The 21,615-nt window shown below is 48.3% G+C and overlaps 1 protein-coding gene across 1 annotated transcript; it reads left to right on the top strand.

The window, feature by feature from the left end:
• The first annotated feature begins 8,229 nt into the window (after positions 1 to 8,229).
• On the top strand, positions 8,230 to 20,701 carry enpp5 (ectonucleotide pyrophosphatase/phosphodiesterase 5). The gene is given in 7 exon segments (XM_046299461.1): positions 8,230 to 8,401; positions 9,654 to 9,801; positions 13,738 to 14,406; positions 16,805 to 16,957; positions 18,200 to 18,319; positions 18,322 to 18,378; positions 18,593 to 20,701. Coding segments are annotated over 6 exon segments (1,524 nt in total). The 5' UTR covers positions 8,230 to 8,401; positions 9,654 to 9,671; the 3' UTR covers positions 18,988 to 20,701.
• The last annotated feature ends 914 nt before the right edge of the window (positions 20,702 to 21,615 follow it).

The raw sequence follows: 21,615 nt of genomic DNA, 5'->3' as shown, positions 1-21,615 counted from the left end.
AGTTTTTTATTTCACCTTTATTTAACCAGGTTGAGAACAAGTTCTCATTTACAACTGAGACCTGGCCAAGATGAAGCAAAGCAGTGCGACACAAACAACAACAGAGTTACACATGGAATAAATAAATGTACAGTCAATAACACAATTGAAAGGTCTATATACAGTGTGTGCAAATGAGGTAAGAGTAGGGAGGTTAGGCAATAAATAGGCCATAGTGGGGAAGTTTACAAGTTTACAATATAGCATTAACACTGGAGTGATAGATGAGCAGATGATGATGTGCAAGTAGAGTTACTGGGGTACTAAAATAAATAACAATATGGGGATGAAGTTTTTGGGTGGGCTATTTATAGATGGGTGCAGTGATCGGTAAGCTGCTCTGATAGATGATGCTTAAAGTTAGTGAGGGAGATATGAGTCTCCAGCTTCAATGATTTTTTGCAATTTGTCATTGGCAGCAGAGATCTGCAAGGAAAGTCGGCCAAAGGAGGAGTTTGTTTTGGGGGTGACCAGTGACATATACCTGCTGGAGCGCGTGCTACAGGTGGTTGTTGCTATGGTGACCAATGAGCTGAGATAAGGCGGGGCTTTACAGAGCAAAAACTTATAGATGACCTGGAGCCAGTGGGTTTGGCGATGATTATTACATTTACATTTAAGTCATTTAGCAGACGCTCTTATCCAGAGCGACTAACAAATTGGTGCATTCACCTTATGACATTCAGTGGAACAGTCACTTTACAATAGTGCATCTAAATCTTAAAAGGGGGGGGGGTGAGGATTACTTATCCTATCCTAGGTATTCCTTAAAGAGGTGGGGTTTCAGGTGTCTCCGGAAGGTGGTGATTGACTCCGCTGTCCTGGCGTCGTGAGGGAGTTTGTTCCACCATTGGGGGGCCAGAGCAGCGAACAGTTTTGACTGGGCTGAGCAGGAACTGTACTTCCTCAGTGGTAGGGAGGCGAGTAGGCCAGAGGTGGATGAATGCAGTGCCCTTGTTTGGGTGTAGGGCCTGATCAGAGCCTGGAGGTACTGAGGTGCCGTTCCCCTCACAGCTCCGTAGGCAAGCACCATGGTCTTGTAGCGGATGCGAGCTTCAACTGGAAGCCAGTGGAGAGAGCGGAGGAGCGGGGTGACATGAGAGAACTTGGGAAGGTTGAACACCAGACGGGCTGCGGCGTTCTGGATGAGTTGTAGGGGTTTAAAGGCACAGGCAGGGAGCCCAGCCAACAGCGAGTTGCAGTAATCCAGACGGGAGATGACAAGTGCCTGGATTAGGACCTGCGCCGCTTCCTGTGTGAGGCAGGGTCGTACTCTGCGGATGTTGTAGAGCATGAACCTACAGGAACGGGCCACCGCCTTGATGTTAGTTGAGAACGACAGGGTGTTGTCCAGGATCACGCCAAGGTTCTTAGCGCTCTGGGAGGAGGACACAATGGAGTTGTCAACCGTGATGGCGAGATCATGGAACGGGCAGTCCTTCCCCGGGAGGAAGAGCAGCTCCGTCTTGCCGAGGTTCAGCTTGAGGTGGTGATCTGTCATCCACACTGATATGTCTGCCAGACATGCAGAGATGCGATTCGCCACCTGGTCATCAGAAGGGGGAAAGGAGAAGATTAATTGTGTGTCGTCTGCATAGCAATGATAGGAGAGACCATGTGAGGTTATGACAGAGCCAAGTGACTTGGTGTATAGCGAGAATAGGAGAGGGCCTAGAACAGAGCCCTGGGGGACACCGGTGGTGAGAGCGCGTGGTGAGGAGACAGATTCTCGCCACGCCACCTGGTAGGAGCGACCTGTCAGGTAAGACGCAATCCTAGCGTGGGCCGCGAAGGCAGCCGATAGGTCTAGAAGGATGAGAGCAGAGGAGAGAGAGTTAGCTTTAGCAGTGCGGAGCGCCTCCGTGATACAGAGAAGAGCAGTCTCAGTTGAATGACTAGTCTTGAAACCTGATTGATTTGGATCAAGAAGGTCATTCAGAGAGAGATAGCGGGAGAGCTGGCCAAGGACGGCACGTTCAAGAGTTTGAGAGAAAAGAAAGAAGGGATACTGGTCTGTAGTTGTTGACATTGGAGGGATCGAGTGTAGGTTTTTTCAGAAGGGGTGCAACTCTCGCTCTCTTGAAGACGGAAGGGACGTAGCCAGTGGTCAGGGATGAGTTTATGAGCGAGGTGAGGTAAGGGAGAAGGTCTCCGGAAATGGTCTGGAGAAGAGAGGAGGGGATAGGGTCAAGCGGGCAGGTTGTTGGGCGGCCGGCCATCACAAGACGCGAGATTTCATCTGGAGAGAGAGGGGAGAAAGAGGTCAGAGCACAGGGTAGGGCAGTGTGAGCAGAACCAGCGGTGTCATTTGACTTAGCAAACGAGGATCGGATGTCGTCGACCTTCTTTTCAAAATGGTTGACGAAGTCATCTGCAGAGAGGGAGGAGGGGGGGGAAGGGGCGGAGGATTCAGGAGGGAGGAGAAGGTGGCAAAGAGCTTCCTAGGGTTAGAGGCAGATGCTTGGAATTTAGAGTGGTAGAAAGTGGCTTTAGCAGTAGAGACAGAGGAGGAAAATGTAGAGAGGAGGGAGTGAAAGGATGCCAGGTCCGCAGGGAGGCGAGTTTTCCTCCATTTCCGCTCGGCTGCCAGGAGCCGAGGGCCAGCCAATGAAAGCGTACAGGTCGCAGTGGTGGGTAGTATATGGGGCGTTGGTGACAGAACGGATGGCACTGTGATAGACTACATCCAATTTGCTGAGTAGAGTGTTGGAGGCTATTTTGTAAATGACATCGCCGAAGACAAGGATCGGTAGAATAGTCAGTTTTATGAGGGTATGTTTGACGGCATGAGTGACGGATGCTTATTTGCGAAATAGGAAGCCGATTATAGATTTCATTTTGGATTGGAGATGCTTAATTAATGTGAGTCTGGAAAGAGAGTTTAAAGTCTAACCAAACACCTACAGTTGAAGTCGGAAGTTTACATACATTGAGGTTGGTGTCATTAAAACTAATTTTCAACAAATATCTTGGTGACAGGGGGCAGAATTTTCACATCTGGATGAAAAGCCAAAGTCAACTGCCTGCTACTCAGGCCCAGAAGCTAAGATATGCATATTGTTAGTAGATTTGGATAGAAAACACTCTGAAGTTTCTAAAACTGTTTGAATCATGTCTGTGTATAACACAACTTATTTTTATTTGATGTTTATGGGACACATTGGAGTGCCAACAGAAGAAGCTCGTCAAAGGTAAGGCATGAATTATGTTTTTATTTCTGCGTTTTGTGTCGTGCCTGCAGAGTTGAAATATGATTGTCTGTGGTTGTTTTCTGGGGTGCTGTCCTCAGATAATAGCATTGTTTGCTTTCGCCGTAAAGCCTTTTTGAAATCTGACACGTTGTCTGGATCCACAACAAATGTAGCTTTAATTTGGTGTATTGCATGTGTGAATTCATGAAAGTAAAAAAAAAAAGTCATTTATTTGAATTTGGCGCTCTGCATTGTCACTGGATGTTGGCCAGACGCAGAGAAGTTAATATAATAATAATATAATAATATATGCCATTTAGCAGAAGCTTTTATCCAAAGCGACTTACAGTCATGTGTGCATACATTCTACTTATGGGTGGTCCCAGGAATCGAACCCACTACCCTGGCGTTACAAGCGCCATGCTCTACCAACTGAGCTACAGAAGGACCATAGTTAATAAACTATAGTTTTGGCAAGTTGGTAAGGACACCTACTTTGTGCATGACACAAGTAATTCTTCCAACAATTGTTTACAGACAGATTATTTCACTTATAATTCACTGTATCACAATTCCAGTGGGATAGAAGTTTACATACACTAAGTTGAAAAAGTTGAAGTAAAGGGGCTGACTAATTTTGCAAGCCCAATTTTTCAGTTTTTGATTTGTTAAAAAAAGTTTGAAATATCCAATAAATGTCGTTCCACTTCATGATTGTGTCCCACTTGTTGATTCTTCACAAACAAATACAGTTTTATATCTTTATGTTTGAAGCCTGAAATGTGGCAAAAGGTCGCAAAGTTCAAGGGGGCCGAATACTTTCGCAAGGCACTGTACCTAAAATCAGTCTAAAATCAGACTGATGTAATTTACAATACATTTCAAAGATAAAAAAGATCTCAGCTGAGAATGCATCGTGGATTCTATTTTAGCTAGGCATGTTTAGAAATATGCTGATAATCACTTTTATCCCTGATATCCTTACACAGCTCTCTGGTCTTGACCATTGTGGAGAGGTTGGAGTCTGTTTGATTGAGTGTGTGGACAGGTGTCTTTTTATACAGGTAACGAGTTCAAACAGGTGCAGTTAATACAGGTAATGAGTGGAGAACAGGAGGGCTTCTTAAAGAAAAACTAACAGCTGGAATTCTTACTGGTTGGTAGGTGATCAAATACTTATGTCCTGCAATAAAATGCTAATTAATTACTTAAAAATCATACAATGTGATTTTCTGGATTTTTGTTTTAGATTCCATCTCTCACAGTTGAAGTGTACCTTTGATAAAAAAAATTACAGACCTCTACATGCTTTGTAAGAAGGAAAACCTGCAAAATCGGCAGTGTATCAAATACTTCAGGCTGTTATTTACAAAAATACATAGACCGCCGCCCCTGATCTTACCAGACGCTGTTTTATCCTGCCAGTACAGCATATAACCAGCCAGCTGTATGTTGATATTGTCGACGTTCAGCCACAACTCCGTGAAGCATAAGATGTTTTGAATGTCCCATTGGTAGTTTAATCTTCTGCGTCAATTATATTCTCCAAAGCAGAATGGAAGGAAGTGGGGGTTTATTTGATCCACCTACGATTTCTCAGAAGGCAGCCCCGCCCTCCGGACCATTTCTCTGCCTCCTCTTCATGCAAATCACTGGGATTTGGGCCAGTTCCCGAGAAAGCAGAATATCATTCACTTCGGACTCGTCAGCCTCATTAAAGGGGGAAAAAAAGTCCAGGGTGAGTAATCGCCGTCCTGGATGACCGAAGTTATTTTCGGTCATAAGAGACGGTAACGTTACATTATGTACAAAATAAGTTACAAACAATGCAAATAAACGAACAAAAAAACGGCGCCATTAAAGGGTTGAGGATTTGAATGGTTGCCTTTCACCAGCAGGACCGATATATTTTAAAGGTTAAGAAGGTGGACTTAGCTGTGGTAATTAAAATGGCACTGCCAAGGTGGAGAGAAGGTAGCCTTTATAGCTGTGGTAATTAAGGGCACTGCCAAGGTGGAGAGAAGGTGGAATTTGTGGCCTTTCTAGCTGTGGTAATTAAGGGCATTGCTAAGGTGGAGAGAAGGTGGACTTTGTGGCCTTTCTAGCTGTGGTAATTAAGGGCACTGCCAAGGTGGAGAGAAGGTGGACTTTGTGGCCTTTATAGCTGTGGTAATTAAGGGCACTGCCAAGGTGGAGAGAAGGTGGACTTTGTGGCCTTTATAGCTGTGGTAATTAAGGGCACTGCCAAGGTGGAGAGAAGGTGGATTTTGTGGCCTTTATAGCTGTGGTAATTAAGGGCACTGCCAAGGTGGAGAGAAGGTGGACTTTGTGGCCTTTATAGCTGTGGTAATTAGTGACACTGCCAAGGTGGAGAGAAGGTGGCCTTTATAGCTGTGGTAATTAAGGGCACTGCCAAGGTGGAGAGAAGGTGGACTTTGTGGCCTTTATAGCTGTGGTAATTAGTGACACTGCCAAGGTGGAGAGAAGGTGGCCTTTATAGCTGTGGTAATTAAGGGCACTGCCAAGGTGGAGAGAAGGTGGACTTTGTGGCCTTTCTAGCTGTGGTAATTAAGGGCACTGCCAAGGTGGAGAGAAGGTGGACTTTGTGGCCTTTATAGCTGTGGTAATTAAGGGCACTGCCAAGGTGGAGAGAAGGTGGACTTTGTGGCCTTTATAGCTGTGGTAATTAAGGGCACTGCCAAGGTGGAGAGAAGGTCCAGGAAGATAGATATTATTGTGGATGCGACAGAGCCACCAAAAATAATAATTCAAGACATGCTTTAGATGTGACAAGGCAAGGACACAGTATATTGTGGTGCGTGAACTGGCCATACGCGTTCGCTTAAGTTACAGTCTTACCGTTACCGAGCTAACTGGCTATAAGCAGCCAAGGACGCTCGCTCACTTTATTTGTGCATATTTGTTTTGTGCTCTGATTACACACATGGTTTTTAGGTCAGCAATTTACACATGATGACTTCATCCGTAATATGAAAAACCGTTCTTGGCTAAATATAGCTATCTAGATGTCCTCGCAAGTTGGTTAGCTATCTAGCCAACGTTAGTTCTCATCTTTCACTATTAAACAGTAACATGCAAAACACTAAAAAATTCCACAAAGAAATAAGAAAAAATATAAAATAATGCAAATCCACATTATATCAATTCAAATACAGACATGTAGCGAATAAATAATTTATTTTGTGTGTATACATTTTAATAATTCTAAATCAGATGTCAAGTTAAACCAAATCTTCATCAAGTTTGATTTGTGTATGAAACATTTTCCTGATAAAATAAAGAGATGTATGACATTTTCACGTTAAATTGTGGATTCAGTATTGTGAAAAGAACATGTCAAACTTAGATATTTCAATGGTTGTATGCATTATGTTGCCAAGATATAGTTTTACATCAGTCCAGAACACTTCACTATGTAAACAATGACAGAATACGTGTTCAATAGATTCAGTTTCTAGTTCACAAAAACTGCATTCACTGGTAACATCAGGTATATATTTAGAAATCAAGCTACGACACGGATAGAATCTATGGAGCATCTTAAAGGAGATCTCTTTTAAGAATCTATGGAGCATCTTAAATGAGATCTCCTTTAAGAATCTATGGAGCATCTTAAAGGAGATCTCTTTTAAGAATCTATGGAGCATCTTAAATGAGATCTCCTTTAAGAATCTATGGAGCATCTTAAAGGAGATCTCTTTTAAGAATCTATGGAGCATCTTAAATGAGATCTCCTTTAAGAATCTATGGAGCATCTTAAAGGAGATCTCCTTTACGTTATTGGTCATCACCATACATTTGTTCTGAGTGAGCCAAGCATAGCGCCAGTCTACATCAAACAATGAAGCTCAACAAAATATTGCAGAGGGAATAGACTTCCTGTAGAAAATATCCCATAATAAACAATTGTTGAATTTCTTATCTAGTAAATCTTTGCCATTCAACTGGATATCGCTTACTCTTACTGGTATAATGTCAGAAATTGGCTTGCTACCTTCTTCCACTGTTCGTTAGCCAGCTATCTTTCAGCTGACTGGTGTTCGCTAGCTACAGAGGTTAGCTACTGGACTTTGTACAAGCTAGTTAACGTTAGCTAGGTAATGTTAGCTACTTAGCTACCTCGCTAATCAAAATATCTGTTTGCATTTAATGATTAGTTACAGTTACGGTTTAAAGAAGTGGTGTAAAGTACTTAAGTACTTTTACTTTTGATACTTAAGTATATTGTATCAATTATATTTACATGTGATGCATAAGTATATGTAAAACCAAATAGTTTTAGACTTTTACTCAAGTAGAATTTTACCGGGTGACTTTTACCTGAGTCATTATCTATTAAGGGTATCATTACTTTTACTCAAGTATGACAATTGGGTACTTTTTCCACCACTGGTTTTAAAGCACATTCTCTTGCAATTCTATTCCTTTTTCCATGTCTATTGTGTATTAATGTGATATTTGAGAGACTCGAAAACTACCACAATATCTATGGAATAAAAAACGTGAGCTGACTTGGGATAGTTGATCTGGACATTACCCCCGCGCCCCTCCAGCTGACCCTGCGTGACAACCACGGGGCGCACCCCACAGTTTGAGAACCACTTGGTTACAGTGTCTCTGGTCTATTCAGTAGATCAGGGTTTCGCAAACTCGGTCCTGCCCCCCATCTCCCGGTGCACGGTTTTTTTTGTGGGGGGGGGGCACTAGCACTACACAGAACAAGTGTAGTGATCAAGCTTTGGTTATTTTTGGGTGGGGGCAGGAAACCGATTTTGAGAAACCCTGCCGTAAGGGCTCGGTACCGTCGGGAGGGTGTACGTCTTTAGTCGACGACAGTGTGTCTGGGTAATGAATACGGAGGTCCATTACGTCATTCAGACAGGTGCTTTTTTCACTCAGTGTTTTCAGACTATACAGCAGCAGTCCGTTTAGCACTTGCAGCATAGCTTTTATAGTTGACGCACGTCGATATCTTATATTACGTTAACATTTAATTAAATAAGCCACTATTCAGTCTCTTGAATAGAATAACATTTGCGCTTTGCAATTGGAGACTGCTGTATATGGGCGGGACTTCCTTGTAGCCAACACTGTTTATTTGTGCGTGTTGCAGAAATAGCAGAGAGATCTTGCACAGAGCAGATAAGAAGGTAAGTTTGACTTTAGTTCGTCTTTTTTAGTCTTTATAAATATCCGCACTCTAAAACGACGTTTATTATTATTCATTATACATTATTATGAACGTCTCCCTTTGACCGTGTTATGGGGTGACAGTTGGGCAGCAACAGCTGATGATGAATACCATAATAATACCATTCTGCAGTAGGTCAATACCGAGCTACTGCTAGCGGTATATTGGTTACATTTCCGACTGTTGCATTATTCGGAGGTCGAGGTGACCGCTGTCATTACATACATCATAACAGTCCTACTGTCTGTCGTTTTACTCGTTGCAATGTGATGTGTACGGTGCAGCTGTGAGTGGGTTTGCTTTAGCACTCGTTTCATATGGATTTTCATTGTTTGTACATTGTTTAATAAGAGTGCAGTAATAAGCATGTTGTGCAACATCATTCTACTGTACACTGTAGCAGTAACGCAGGACTAGTAGCCGTCTCTTCTCCAAGCACATAGGCCAGGTTACTGTAGCAAGTCACAACGTGTTTGTAAACAAGACAAGGAGGATACATAGCGAAGTGCATGTAGACACACTACTGGACACTCAACACTGTACTCAACACTGTCTATATTAACCACAACACTGTACTCAACACTGTACTCAACACTGTCTATATTAACCACAACACTATATTCAACACTGTCTATATTAACCACAACACTATATTCAACACTGTCTATATTAACCACAACACTATATTCAACACTGTCTATATTAACCACAACACTGTACTCAACACTGTCTATATTAACCACAACCCTGTACTCAACACTGTCTATATTAACCACAACACTGTACTCCACACTGTCTATATTAACCACAACACTGTACTCAACACTGTACTCAACACTGTCTATATTAACCACAACACTATATTCAACACTGTCTATATTAACCACAACACTATATTCAACACTGTCTATATTAACCACAACACTATATTCAACACTGTCTATATTAACCACAACACTGTACTCAACACTGTCTATATTAACCACAACCCTGTACTCAACACTGTCTATATTAACCACAACACTGTACTCAACACTGTCTATATTAACCACAACACTGTACTCAACACTGTCTATATTATCCACAGCACTGTACTCAACACTGTATTCAACACTGTCTATATTAACCACAACACTGTACTCAACACTGTCTATATTAACCACAACACTGTACTCAACACTGTCTATATTAACCACAACACTATACTGCAGTTTGTATTACAGGGTGGTATGATGTTGTGGAGTGTAATGCTGGGTTGCAGCTCACGAAGAGGAGGAAGCTGCTATCTGGGATGGCTTATAACCTTAACCCTGACCCTGCCTCTGGCCTCCCTACAGATGGACCGCCATGGACACCAAGGTAGGGTCAGGGAGCATGGAGTAGGGTCAAGGACCCGGGAGCATGGGGTAAGGTCAAGGACCCGGGGTCAGGGGGTAGGGGGCAGGGAGCATGGGGTAGGGTCAAGGAAAAGGGAGCATGGGGTAGGGAGCATGGGGTAGGGTCAAGGACCAGGGAGCATGGGGTAGGGAGCATGGGACAGGGTCAGGGAGCATGGGACAGGGAACATGGGACAGGGAACATGGGGCAGGGAACATGGGGCAGGGAGCATGGGACAGGGAGCATGGGACAGGGAGCATGGGGCAGGGAACATGGGGCAGGGAACATGGGGCAGGGAGCATGGGACAGGGAGCATGGGACAGGGAGCATGGGGCAGGGAGCATGGGGCAGGGAGCATGGGGCAGGGAGCATGGGGCAGGGAGCATGGGGTAGGGAGCATGGGGTAGGGAGCATGGGGTAGGGAGCATTGGGCAGGGAGTATGGGGTAGGGTCAAGGACCAGGGAGCATGGGACAGGGAATATGGGACAGGGAGCATTGGGGAAGGGAGCATGGGGTAGGGTCAAGGACCAGGGAGCATGGGGCAGGGAGCATGGGGTAGGGTCAAGGACCAGGGAGCATGGGGCAGGGAGCATTGGGGCAGGGAGCATGGGGTAGGGTCAAGGACCAGGGAGCATGGGGCAGGGAGCCTGGGGCAGAGAGCATGGGACAGGGAGCATTGGGGCAGGGAGCATGGGGTAGGGTCAAGGACCAGGGAGCATGGGGCAGGGAGCATGGGGCAGGGAACATGGGACAGGGAGCATTGGGGCAGGGTCAAGGACCAGGGAGCATGGGGCAGTGAGCATCGGACAGGGAGCATGGGGCAGGGAGCATGGGACAGGGAGCATGGGGCAGGGAGCATGGGACAGGGAGCATGGGACAGGGAGCATGGGACAGGGAACATGGGGTAGGGAGCATTGGGCAGGGAGCATGGGACAGGGAACATGGGGTAGGGAGCATGGGGTAGGGAGCATTGGGCAGGGAACATGGGACAGGGAGCATGGGGCAGGGAGCATGGGGTAGGGTTAAGGACCAGGGAGCATGGGGCAGGGAGCATGGGTTAGGGTCAAGGACCAGGGAGCATGGGACAGGGAACATGGGACAGGGAGCATTGGGGCAGGGAGCATGGGGTAGGGTCAAGGACCAGGGAGCATGGGGCAGGGTCAAGGACCAGGGAGCATGGGGCAGGGAGCATTGGGGCAGGGAGCATGGGGTAGGGTCAAGGACCAGGGAGCATGGGGCAGGGAAAATGGGGCAGGGAGCATGGGGCAGGGAACATGGGACAGGGAGCATTGGGGCAGGGTCAAGGACCAGGGAGCATGGGGCAGGGAGCATGGGGTAGGGTCAAGGACCAGGGAGCATGGGACAGGGAACATGGGACAGGGAGCATTGGGGCAGGGAGCATGGGGTAGGGTCAAGGACCAGGGAGCATGGGGTAGGGTCAAGGACCAGGGAGGATGGGGCAGGGAGCATGGGGTAGGGTCAAGGACCAGGGAGCATGGGGCAGGGAACATGGGGCAGGGAGCATGGGACAGGGAGCATGGGACAGGGAGCATGGGGCAGGGAGCATGGGGCAGGGAGCATGGGTCAGGGAGCATGGGGCAGGGAGCATGGGGCAGGGAGCATGGGGTAGGGAGTATGGGGTAGGGTCAAGGACCAGGGAGCATGGGACAGGGAATATGGGACAGGGAGCATTGGGGAAGGGAGCATGGGGTAGGGTCAAGGACCAGGGAGCATGGGGCAGGGAGCATGGGGTAGGGTCAAGGACCAGGGAGCATGGGGCAGGGAGCATTGGGGCAGGGAGCATGGGGTAGGGTCAAGGACCAGGGAGCATGGGGCAGGGAGCCTGGGGCAGAGAGCATGTGACAGGGAGCATTGGGGCAGGGAGCATGGGGTAGGGTCAAGGACCAGGGAGCATGGGGCAGGGAGCATGGGGCAGGGAACATGGGACAGGGAGCATTGGGGCAGGGTCAAGGACCAGGGAGCATGGGGCAGTGAGCATGGGACAGGGAGCATGGGGCAGGGAGCATGGGACAGGGAGCATGGGACAGGGAGCATGGGACAGGGAGCATGGGACAGGGAACATGGGACAGGGAACATTGGGCAGGGAACATGGGGCAGGGAACATGGGGCAGGGAGCATGGGGTAGGGTCAAGGACCAGGGAGCATGGGGCAGGGAGCATGGGGCAGGGAACATGGGACAGGGAGCATTGGGGCAGGGTCAAGGACCAGGGAGCATGGGGCAGTGAGCATGGGACAGGGAGCATGGGGCAGGGAGCATGGGACAGGGAGCATGGGACAGGGAGCATGGGACAGGGAGCATGGGACAGGGAGCATGGGACAGGGAACATTGGGTAGGGAGCATTGGGCAGGGAACATGGGGTAGGGAGCATGGGGTAGGGAGCATTGGGCAGGGAACATGGGACAGGGAGCATGGGGCAGGGAGCATGGGGTAGGGTTAAGGACCAGGGAGCATGGGGCAGGGAGCATGGGTTAGGGTCAAGGACCAGGGAGCATGGGACAGGGAACATGGGACAGGGAGCATTGGGGCAGGGAGCATGGGGTAGGGTCAAGGACCAGGGAGCATGGGGCAGGGTCAAGGACCAGGGAGCATGGGGCAGGGAGCATTGGGGCAGGGAGCATGGGGTAGGGTCAAGGACCAGGGAGCATGGGGCAGGGAGCATGGGGCAGGGAGCATGGGGCAGGGAGCATGGGGCAGGGAACATGGGACAGGGAGCATTGGGGCAGGGTCAAGGACCAGGGAGCATGGGGCAGGGAGCATGGGGTAGGGTCAAGGACCAGGGAGCATGGGGTAGGGTCAAGGACCAGGGAGGATGGGGCAGGGAGCATGGGGTAGGGTCAAGGACCAGGGAGCATGGGACAGGGAACATGGGACAGGGAGCATTGGGGCAGGGAGCATGGGGTAGGGTCAAGGACCAGGGAGCATGGGGCATTGAGCATTGGGGCATGGAGCATGGGGTAGGGTCAAGGACCAGGGAGCCTGGGGCAGGGAGCCTGGGGCAGAGAGCATGGGGCAGGGAGCATTGGGGCAGGGGGCATGGGACAGGGAGTATTGGGGCAGGGAGCATGGGGTAGGGTCAAGGACCAGGGAGCATGGGGCAGGGAGCATGGGGCAGAGAGCATGGGACAGGGTCAAGAACCAGGGAGCAGGGAGCATGGGGCAGGGAGCATGGGGCAGGGTCAAGGACCAGGGAGCATGGGGCAGGGTCAAGGACCAGGGAGCATGGGGTAGGGTCAAGGACCAGGGAGCATGGGGTAGGGTCAAGGACCAGGGAGCATGGGGCAGGGTCAAGGACCAGGGAGCATGGGGCAGGGTCAAGGACCAGGGAGCGTGGGGCAGGGTCAAGGACCAGGGAGCATGGGGCAGGGTCAAGGACCAGGGGGCATGGGGTAGGGAGCATGGGGCAGGGAGCATGGGGCAGGGTCAAGGACCCGGGAGCATGGGGCAGGGAGCATGGGGTAGGGTCAAGGACCAGGGAGCATGGGGCAAGGTCAAGGACCAGGGAGCATGGGGCAGGGAGCATTGGGGTAGGGTCAAGGACCGGGGAGCATGGGGCAAGGTCAAGGACCAGGGAGCAAGGGGCAGGGAGCATTGGGGTAGGTAGGGTCAAGGACCAGGGAGCATGGGACAAGGTCAAGGACCAGGGAGCATGGACCAGGGAGCATGGACCAGGGAGCATGGACCAGGGAGCATGGACCAGGGAGCATGGGGCAGGGAGCATTGGGGTAGGGTCAAGGACCAGGGAGCATGGGGCAAGGTCAAGGACCAGGGAGCATGGGACAAATGCAAGAGATATACATTGCCTACCCCTTTACTAGCAGTGTTGGTCCCTCTTGTTGCAGGCTTTATGTTGCCTGTTGTCATTCTAACATTACCCTCTCCTCTCTCTATACCCCAGGACACCCCCTCCATCCTCACCACCAGGCCACCAGAGGGGCTCGGCCCAAGCTACTGCTGTTGTCCTTCGATGGGTTCCGCTGGGACTATGTGAACCGTGTCCCCACCCCTAACTTCCATGCCCTGATGGAGGAAGGGTCAATTGTTGAGCAGGTTGAGAACACCTACATCACCAAAACCTTCCCTGACCACTACACCCTGGTCACCGGGCTGCATGCCGAGACTCATGGCATCGTGGGTAACGAGATGTACGACCCAGACCTTAATGCCTCCTTCTCCATGGAGACGCATAGCGCCTACGAGCCACGCTGGTGGGCTGGGGCAGAGCCTCTGTGGGTGACCAATCAGAAGCAGGGTGGGCGGAGTGGCGGGGTGATGTGGCCGGGGTCGGACGTGGAGATCGGGGGGGCGTACCCGTCACGCTACCTTCCGTACAACGCTTCGCTGAGCTTCGAGAGGCGCGTGGAGACGATGGTTGCCTGGCTGATGGGGGAGAGGCCAGGGGAGGGGGTTCAGTCTGTGCAGGGGGGTGTGGACTTTGGCGTGTTATACTGGGAGGAGCCTGACGAGAGCGGTCACAACCTGGGCCCAGAGAACCCTCTAATGGACGCGGTCATTGCTGATATCGACGACAAGCTGGGCTTCCTCCGCAATGAGCTGCGCAAGATGGGTCTGTACCTGCTGTCTATGTACATTATACATTATGATCTAGATAAGCAATGTCTATTTGTATAGGCACAAGCACTGTGACAACTGTTCACCCCCGCCCCTCCCAGTATTAAACTATTCACCCCCTCCTTCCAGTATTAAACTGTTCACCCCCCTTCCAGTATTAAACTGTTCACCCCCTTCCAGTATTAAACTGTTCACCCCCTTCCAGTATTAAACTGTTCACCCCCCTTCCAGTATTAAACTGTTCACCCCCCTTCCAGTATTAAACTGTTCAACCCCCCTTCCAGTAGTAAACTGTTCACCCCCTTCCAGTATTAAACTGTTCACCCCCCTTCCAGTATTAAACTGTTCACCCCCCTTCCAGTATTAAACTGTTCACCCCCCCTTCCAGTATTAAACTGTTCACCCCCTTCCAGTATTAAACTGTTCACCCCCCTTCCAGTATTAAACTGTTCACCCCCTTCCAGTATTAAACTGTTCAACCCCCTTCCAGTAGTAAACTGTTCACCCCCTTCCAGTATTAAACTGTTCACCCCCCTTCCAGTATTAAACTGTTCACCCCCCTTCCAGTATTAAACTGTTCAACCCCCTTCCAGTAGTAAACTGTTCACCCCCTTCCAGTATTAAACTGTTCACCCCCTTTCCAGTATTAAACTGTTCAACCCCCTTCCAGTATTAAACTGTTCACCCCCCTTCCAGTATTAAACTGTTCACCCCCCTTCCAGTATTAAACTGTTCACCCCCTTTCCAGTATTAAACTGTTCACCCCCTTCCAGTATTAAACTGTTCACCCCCCTTCCAGTATTAAACTGTTCACCCCCCTTCCAGTATTAAACTGTTCAGCCCCCCTTCCAGTATTAAACTGTTCACCCCCCTTCCAGTATTAAACTGTTCACCCCCTTCCAGTATTAAACTGTTCACCCTGTTCACCCCCTTCCAGTATTAAACTGTTCACCCTTACCTTCCAGTATTAAACTGTTCAGCCCCCTCTTCCAGTATTAAACTGTTCAGCCCCCCTTCCAGTATTAAACTGTTCACCCCCCTTCCAGTATTAAACTGATCATCCCCCCCCTTCCAGTATTAAACTGATCATCCCCCCCCTTCCAGTATTAAACTGTTCACCCCCCCTTCCAGCATTAAACTGCCCCCCCTTCACCCCCTCTTGTTGGCAGAGAGAACATGTTGCAGGTTTACATCGTATTTCCTGCTAATCTACACATTTTGTCATGGGGGTACGGATAACATTTTGTCATGGGGGTACGGATAACATTTTGTCATGGGGGTACGGATAACATTTTGTCATGGGGGTACGGATAACAGTTTGTCATGGGGGTACGGATAACAGTTTGTCATGGGGGTACGGATAACAGTTTGTCATGGGGGTACGGATAACAGTTTGTCATGGGGGTACGGATAACAGTTTGTCATGGGGGTACGGATAACAGTTTGTCATGGGGGTACGGATAACAGTTTGTCATGGGGGTACGGATAACAGTTTGTCATGGGGGTACGGATAACAGTTTGTCATGGGGGTACGGATAACATTTTGTCATGGGGGTACGGATAACATTTTGTCATGGGGGTACGGATAACATTTTGTCATGGGGGTACGGATAACAGTTTGTCATGGGGTTACAGAGAACATTTTGTCATGGGGGTACAGAGAACATTTTGTCATGGGGGTACAGAGAACATTTTGTCATGGGGGTACAGAGAACATTTTGTCATGGGGGTACAGATAACAGTTTGTCATGGGGGTACAGATAACAGTTTGTCATGGGGGTACAGAGAACAGTTTGTCATGGGGGTACAGAGAACATTTTGTCATGGGGGTACAGAGAACATTTTGTCATGGGGGTACAGAGAACAGTTTGTCATTGGGGTACAGAGAACAGTTTGTCATGGGGGTACAGAGAACATTTTGTCATGGGGGTACAGAGAACATTTTGTCATGGGGGTACAGAGAACATTTTGTCATGGGGTTACAGAGAACATTTTGTCATGGGGGTACAGAGAACATTTTGTCATGGGGTTGCAGATAACATTTTGCAGTTTTAAAGCATATTTTCATGCGATTCTATGTATTTTGCCATGTTTTATGTGTACTCGTCATATTTGAGACACTCGAACATTACTACAAAATCTATGAGGCTAAAAAACATGAGCTGACGGGGATAGTTGATCTGGCCATTTCTGACCAGCTATACATAACTCTCTAAGGTCTGCAATGACTGACACGACAAGAGGAGCTGATGATGCACTACCCAATTTAGAAAGATTACCTTGTGCTTTAATCAATTTAGCAAGAAACGCATGTAATTGATCAATTCACTAAATAAATATTTAATTATTGGTCAATTTAAATGTAATTAGTTGTGTTTTGACTGCATTCCTAGGTCTGTACGAAAGTGTGAACCTGATTGTGACCAGTGATCATGGCATGACCCAGCTCTCCAAAGACAAGGTGATTGAGCTGGACCAATACCTGGACAGAGACCTCTACACCTGGGTGGACAAGAGTCCTGTGGTGGGGATACTGCCTAGAGACGGTAAGATCCTGGGGATGCTGCCTAGAGGAGGTAAGCTCCTGGGGATGCTGCCTAGAGGAGGTAAGCTCCTGGGGATGCTGCCTAGAGGAGGTAAGCTCCTGGGGATGCTGCCTAGAGGAGGTAAGCTCCTGGGGATGCTGCCTAGAGGAGGTAAGATCCTGGGGATGCTGCCTAGAGGAGGTAAGATCCTGGGGATGCTGCCTAGAGGAGGTAAGATCCTGGGGATGCTGCCTAGAGGAGGTAAGATCCTGGGGATGCTGCCTAGAGGAGGTAAGATCCTGGGGATGCTGCCTAGAGGAGGTAAGATCCTGGGGATGCTGCCTAGAGGAGGTAAGATCCTGGGGATGCTGCCTAGAGGAGGTAAGATCCTGGGGATGCTGCCTAGAGGAGGTAAGATCCTGGGGATGCTGCCTAGAGGAGGTAAGATCCTGGGGATGCTGCCTAGAGGAGGTAAGATCCTGGGGATGCTGCCTAGAGGAGGTAAGATCCTGGGGATGCTGCCTAGAGGAGGTAAGATCCTGGGGATGCTGCCTAGAGGAGGTAAGATCCTGGGGATGCTGCCTAGAGGAGGTAAGATCCTGGGGATGCTGCCTAGAGGAGGTAAGATCCTGGGGATGCTGCCTAGAGGAGGTAAGATCCTGGGGATGCTGCCTAGAGGAGGTAAGATCCTGGGGATGCTGCCTAGAGGAGGTACGATCCTGGGGATGCTGCCTAGAGGAGGTAAGATCCTGGGGATGCTGCCTAGAGGAGGTAAGATCCTGGGGATGCTGCCTAGAGGAGGTAAGATCCTGGGGATGCTGCCTAGAGGAGGTAAGATCCTGGGGATGCTGCCTAGAGGAGGTAAGATCCTGGGGATGCTGCCTAGAGGAGGTAAGATCCTGGGGATGCTGCCTAGAGGAGGTAAGATCCTGGGGATGCTGCCTAGAGGAGGTACGATCCTGGGGATGCTGCCTAGAGGAGGTACGATCCTGGGGATGCTGCCTAGAGGAGGTAAGATCCTGGGGATGCTGCCTAGAGGAGGTACGATCCTGGGGATGCTGCCTAGAGGAGGTAAGATCCTGGGGATGCTGCCTAGAGGAGGTAAGATCCTGGGGATGCTGCCTAGAGGAGGTAAGATCCTGGGGATGCTGCCTAGAGGAGGTAAGATCCTGGGGATGCTGCCTAGAGAAGGGACTGTCCCACCTGTCCTGTAGGTACATTAGAGGAGGTGTATAGTAACTGTCTGTCTCACCTGTCCTGTAGGTAAGTTAGAGGAGGTGTACAGTGCGCTGGTTGAGGCCAATCCCAACATGGTGGTGTATAGGAGGGAACAGATCCCCGAGCGTCTCCACTACCGTCACAACAACAGGATCATGCCCATAATTATGAGGCCAAGGAGGGCTGGACCATCACCCAGAACAGAACCACAGGACCACACATGTGTAAGGAAATACTAGATCAACTGAAATTCCAATTTTGAAATATGCAGTATTATTGTAACTCTCAGACTTTCACAAGTTCAGATCTTTAGGCTGTCCGTTAAACATTTAGAGTTACCAATATTAGGATTCAGTCCACAATGACAGCTAATTAAAGGTAAAGCTGTTCTAAATGTTTTAATCCTATTTAATGCTGTTCTCTCTCTGTGTTTCACAGTGGGTAACCACGGCTACGACAACACCCTACCCAGCATGCATCCTGTCTTGGTGGCGCGTGGCCCCGCCTTCCGTCAGGACTACGTGAAGAGTTCCATGCGTTCCGTTGACCTCTACCCCCTCATGTGTCACATCCTGTCTGTCCGGCCCCGCCCCAACAATGGTTCTCTAGCCCGGGTTATGGACCTCCTCTCCGAGCCCTCCCCACCCACACACTCCACCCCGCTGGAGGGCAGATACCAGCCTTCCTTCGCCACCGCCCTGGGCGTGGTCCTGGGGGTTGTCATGGTAACAGGGTTCCTGGTGGTTATCGTCAAACAGATGACGCTCCGACAACTACCCAGCAGGCAGAGCGAGATGGCCCAGCCACTATTACTTGAAGAACTACAGCTTTAGAGGAGAGGAGAAGAGAGGAGAGGGAGTTAGGAGAGAGAGAGAGAGAGAGAGAGAGAGAGAGAGGAAGAGAGAAGAAAGTAGAAGGAGAGAGAAGGAGAGGAGAAGATGAGAGTTGGCTCCGTACACCGATAAAGGACAGTAGCTTCAGTGTGGTGGAGGAGGAGGAGGAGGAGGAGAGGATAAAGTGTGGCTTTGTTCTGATGGTTATTTTGTTGTTTATCTCATCAGAGAGGAACAGTCATAATAACAATAAGAACCAATAGTACACTGGACACAAAGCATAATAAGTGAGTAAATCTAGTATGTGGTTGAGTTGTAATGCTAAGCTGTACAGTGACTCAGAGGTTTTAGACCACTGTGGGATCTGAGTTCAGTTAGTCAGGCTGTTGCTTTCAGTCTTCAATAGATCCATGACTACCGCGTTACTGCTTTAGTCCATGTTGTTGTTGTGCTACCACGTTACTACTTTAGTCCATGTTGTTGTCGTCATGACTACCATGTTACTGCTTTAGGTCATGTTGTTGTCGTCATGACTGCCACGTTACTACTTTAGTCCATACAGTTGTCGTCATGACTACCACGTTACTGCTTTAGTCCATATAGTTGTCGTCATGACTACCACGTTACTGCTTTAGTCCATATAGTTGTCGTCATGACTACCACATTACTACTTTAGTTCATATAGTTGTCGTCATGACTACCACATTACTACTTTAGTCCATATAGTTGTCGTCATGACTATCACGTTACTGCTTTAGTCCATATAGTTGTCGTCATGACTGCCACGTTACTACTTTAGTCCATACAGTTGTCGTCATGACTACCACGTTACTACTTTAGTCCATATAGTTGTCGTCATGACTACCACGTTACTGCTTTAGTCCATATAGTTGTCGTCATGACTACCACATTACTACTTTAGTTCATATAGTTGTCGTCATGACTACCACATTACTACTTTAGTCCATATAGTTGTCGTCATGACTACCACGTTACTGCTTTAGTCCATATAGTTGTCGTCATGACTACCACGTTACTACTTTAGTCCATATAGTTGTCGTCATGACTACCACGTTACTGCTTTAGTCCATATAGTTGTCGTCATGACTACCACGTTACTACTTTAGTCCATATAGTTGTCGTCATGACTACCACGTTAATGCTTTAGTCCATACAGTTGTCGTCATGACTACCACGTTACTACTTTAGTCCATATAGTTGTCGTCATGACTACCACGTTACTACTTTAGTCCATATAGTTGTCGTCATGACTACCACGTTACTACTTTAGTCCATGTTGTTGTCGTCGTGACTACCACGTTACTACTTTAGTCCATATAGTTGTCGTCATGACTACCACGTTACTACTTTAGTCCATATAGTTGTCGTCATGACTACCACGTTACTACTTTAGTCCATGTTGTTGTCGTCATGACTACCATGTTACTGCTTTAGTCCATATAGTTGTCGTCATGACTACCACGTTACTACTTTAGTCCATATAGTTGTCGTCATGACTACCACGTTACTACTTGTTCCTGTTCAGTACTTACAGTCATCCTCTACTTTATAGGAGATCATCTTTCTATTATATGTGCAATAATGTAGTTTTATATGTTACTGTCTGTAGGGGGCGTGTTTCTGTACAGACACATGTGTATTGCCCCTATAAAGAATCATAAACCACTAACCATTCAGGGCTTGACATTCAGGTACATTTTCCACAGTACCAAGTGGAAAACTACTTTCCCCAATGAGAGAATGACTGGCTGGGCCAAGTTATGATTTCGTGTTTCATTTGCAGTCTGGGCAAGTACCTTTTTCTACATAGCCAACTATACAATCTGATATTTACACTGGTTGTTTGGAGAACAAAAGTAAAGCCACCCCTCTCAGTGATGACATATATCCTTAACCTTTAAATGTCATAAATTAGCCCAATAACATGTTGATGAAATGTAATATCTTCAGGGCCTATATAGTAAATGGTGCTTATTAGAGGACGGTACACTATTTTAACAATAAGCATTATCACCTGTAGCCTGATACAGCATGGTGACTACATGGTCTCCTGTCTGATACAGCATGGTGACTACATGGTGACTACATGGTCTCCTGTCTGATACAGCATGGTGACTACATGGTGACTACATGGTCTCCTGTCTGATACAGCATGGTCTCCTGTCATGGTGCAGAATGGTGACTACATGGTCTCCTGTCTGATGCAGAATGGTGACTACATGGTGACTACATGGTCTCCTGTCTGATACAGCATGGTGACTACATGGTCTCCTGTCTGATACAGCATGGTGACTACATGGTGACTACATGGTCTCCTGTCTGATACAGCATGGTGACTACATGGTGACTACATGGTCTCCTGTCTGATGCAGCATGGTGACTACATGGTGACTACATGGTCTCCTGTCTGATACAGCATGGTGACTACATGGTGACTACATGGTCTCCTGTCTGATACAGCATGGTGACTACATGGTGACTACATGGTCTCCTGTCTGATGCAGCATGGTGACTACATGGTGACTACATGGTGACTACATGGTCTCTTGTCTGATACAGCATGGTGACTACATGGTGACTACATGGTCTCCTGTCTGATGCAGCATG

The sequence above is a fragment of the Oncorhynchus gorbuscha genome, linkage group LG14, assembly GCF_021184085.1.
Source record: "Oncorhynchus gorbuscha isolate QuinsamMale2020 ecotype Even-year linkage group LG14, OgorEven_v1.0, whole genome shotgun sequence".
NCBI classification, from domain to species: Eukaryota; Metazoa; Chordata; class Actinopteri; order Salmoniformes; family Salmonidae; genus Oncorhynchus; species Oncorhynchus gorbuscha.
This window is presented reverse-complemented; position numbering and strand designations above follow the sequence as displayed.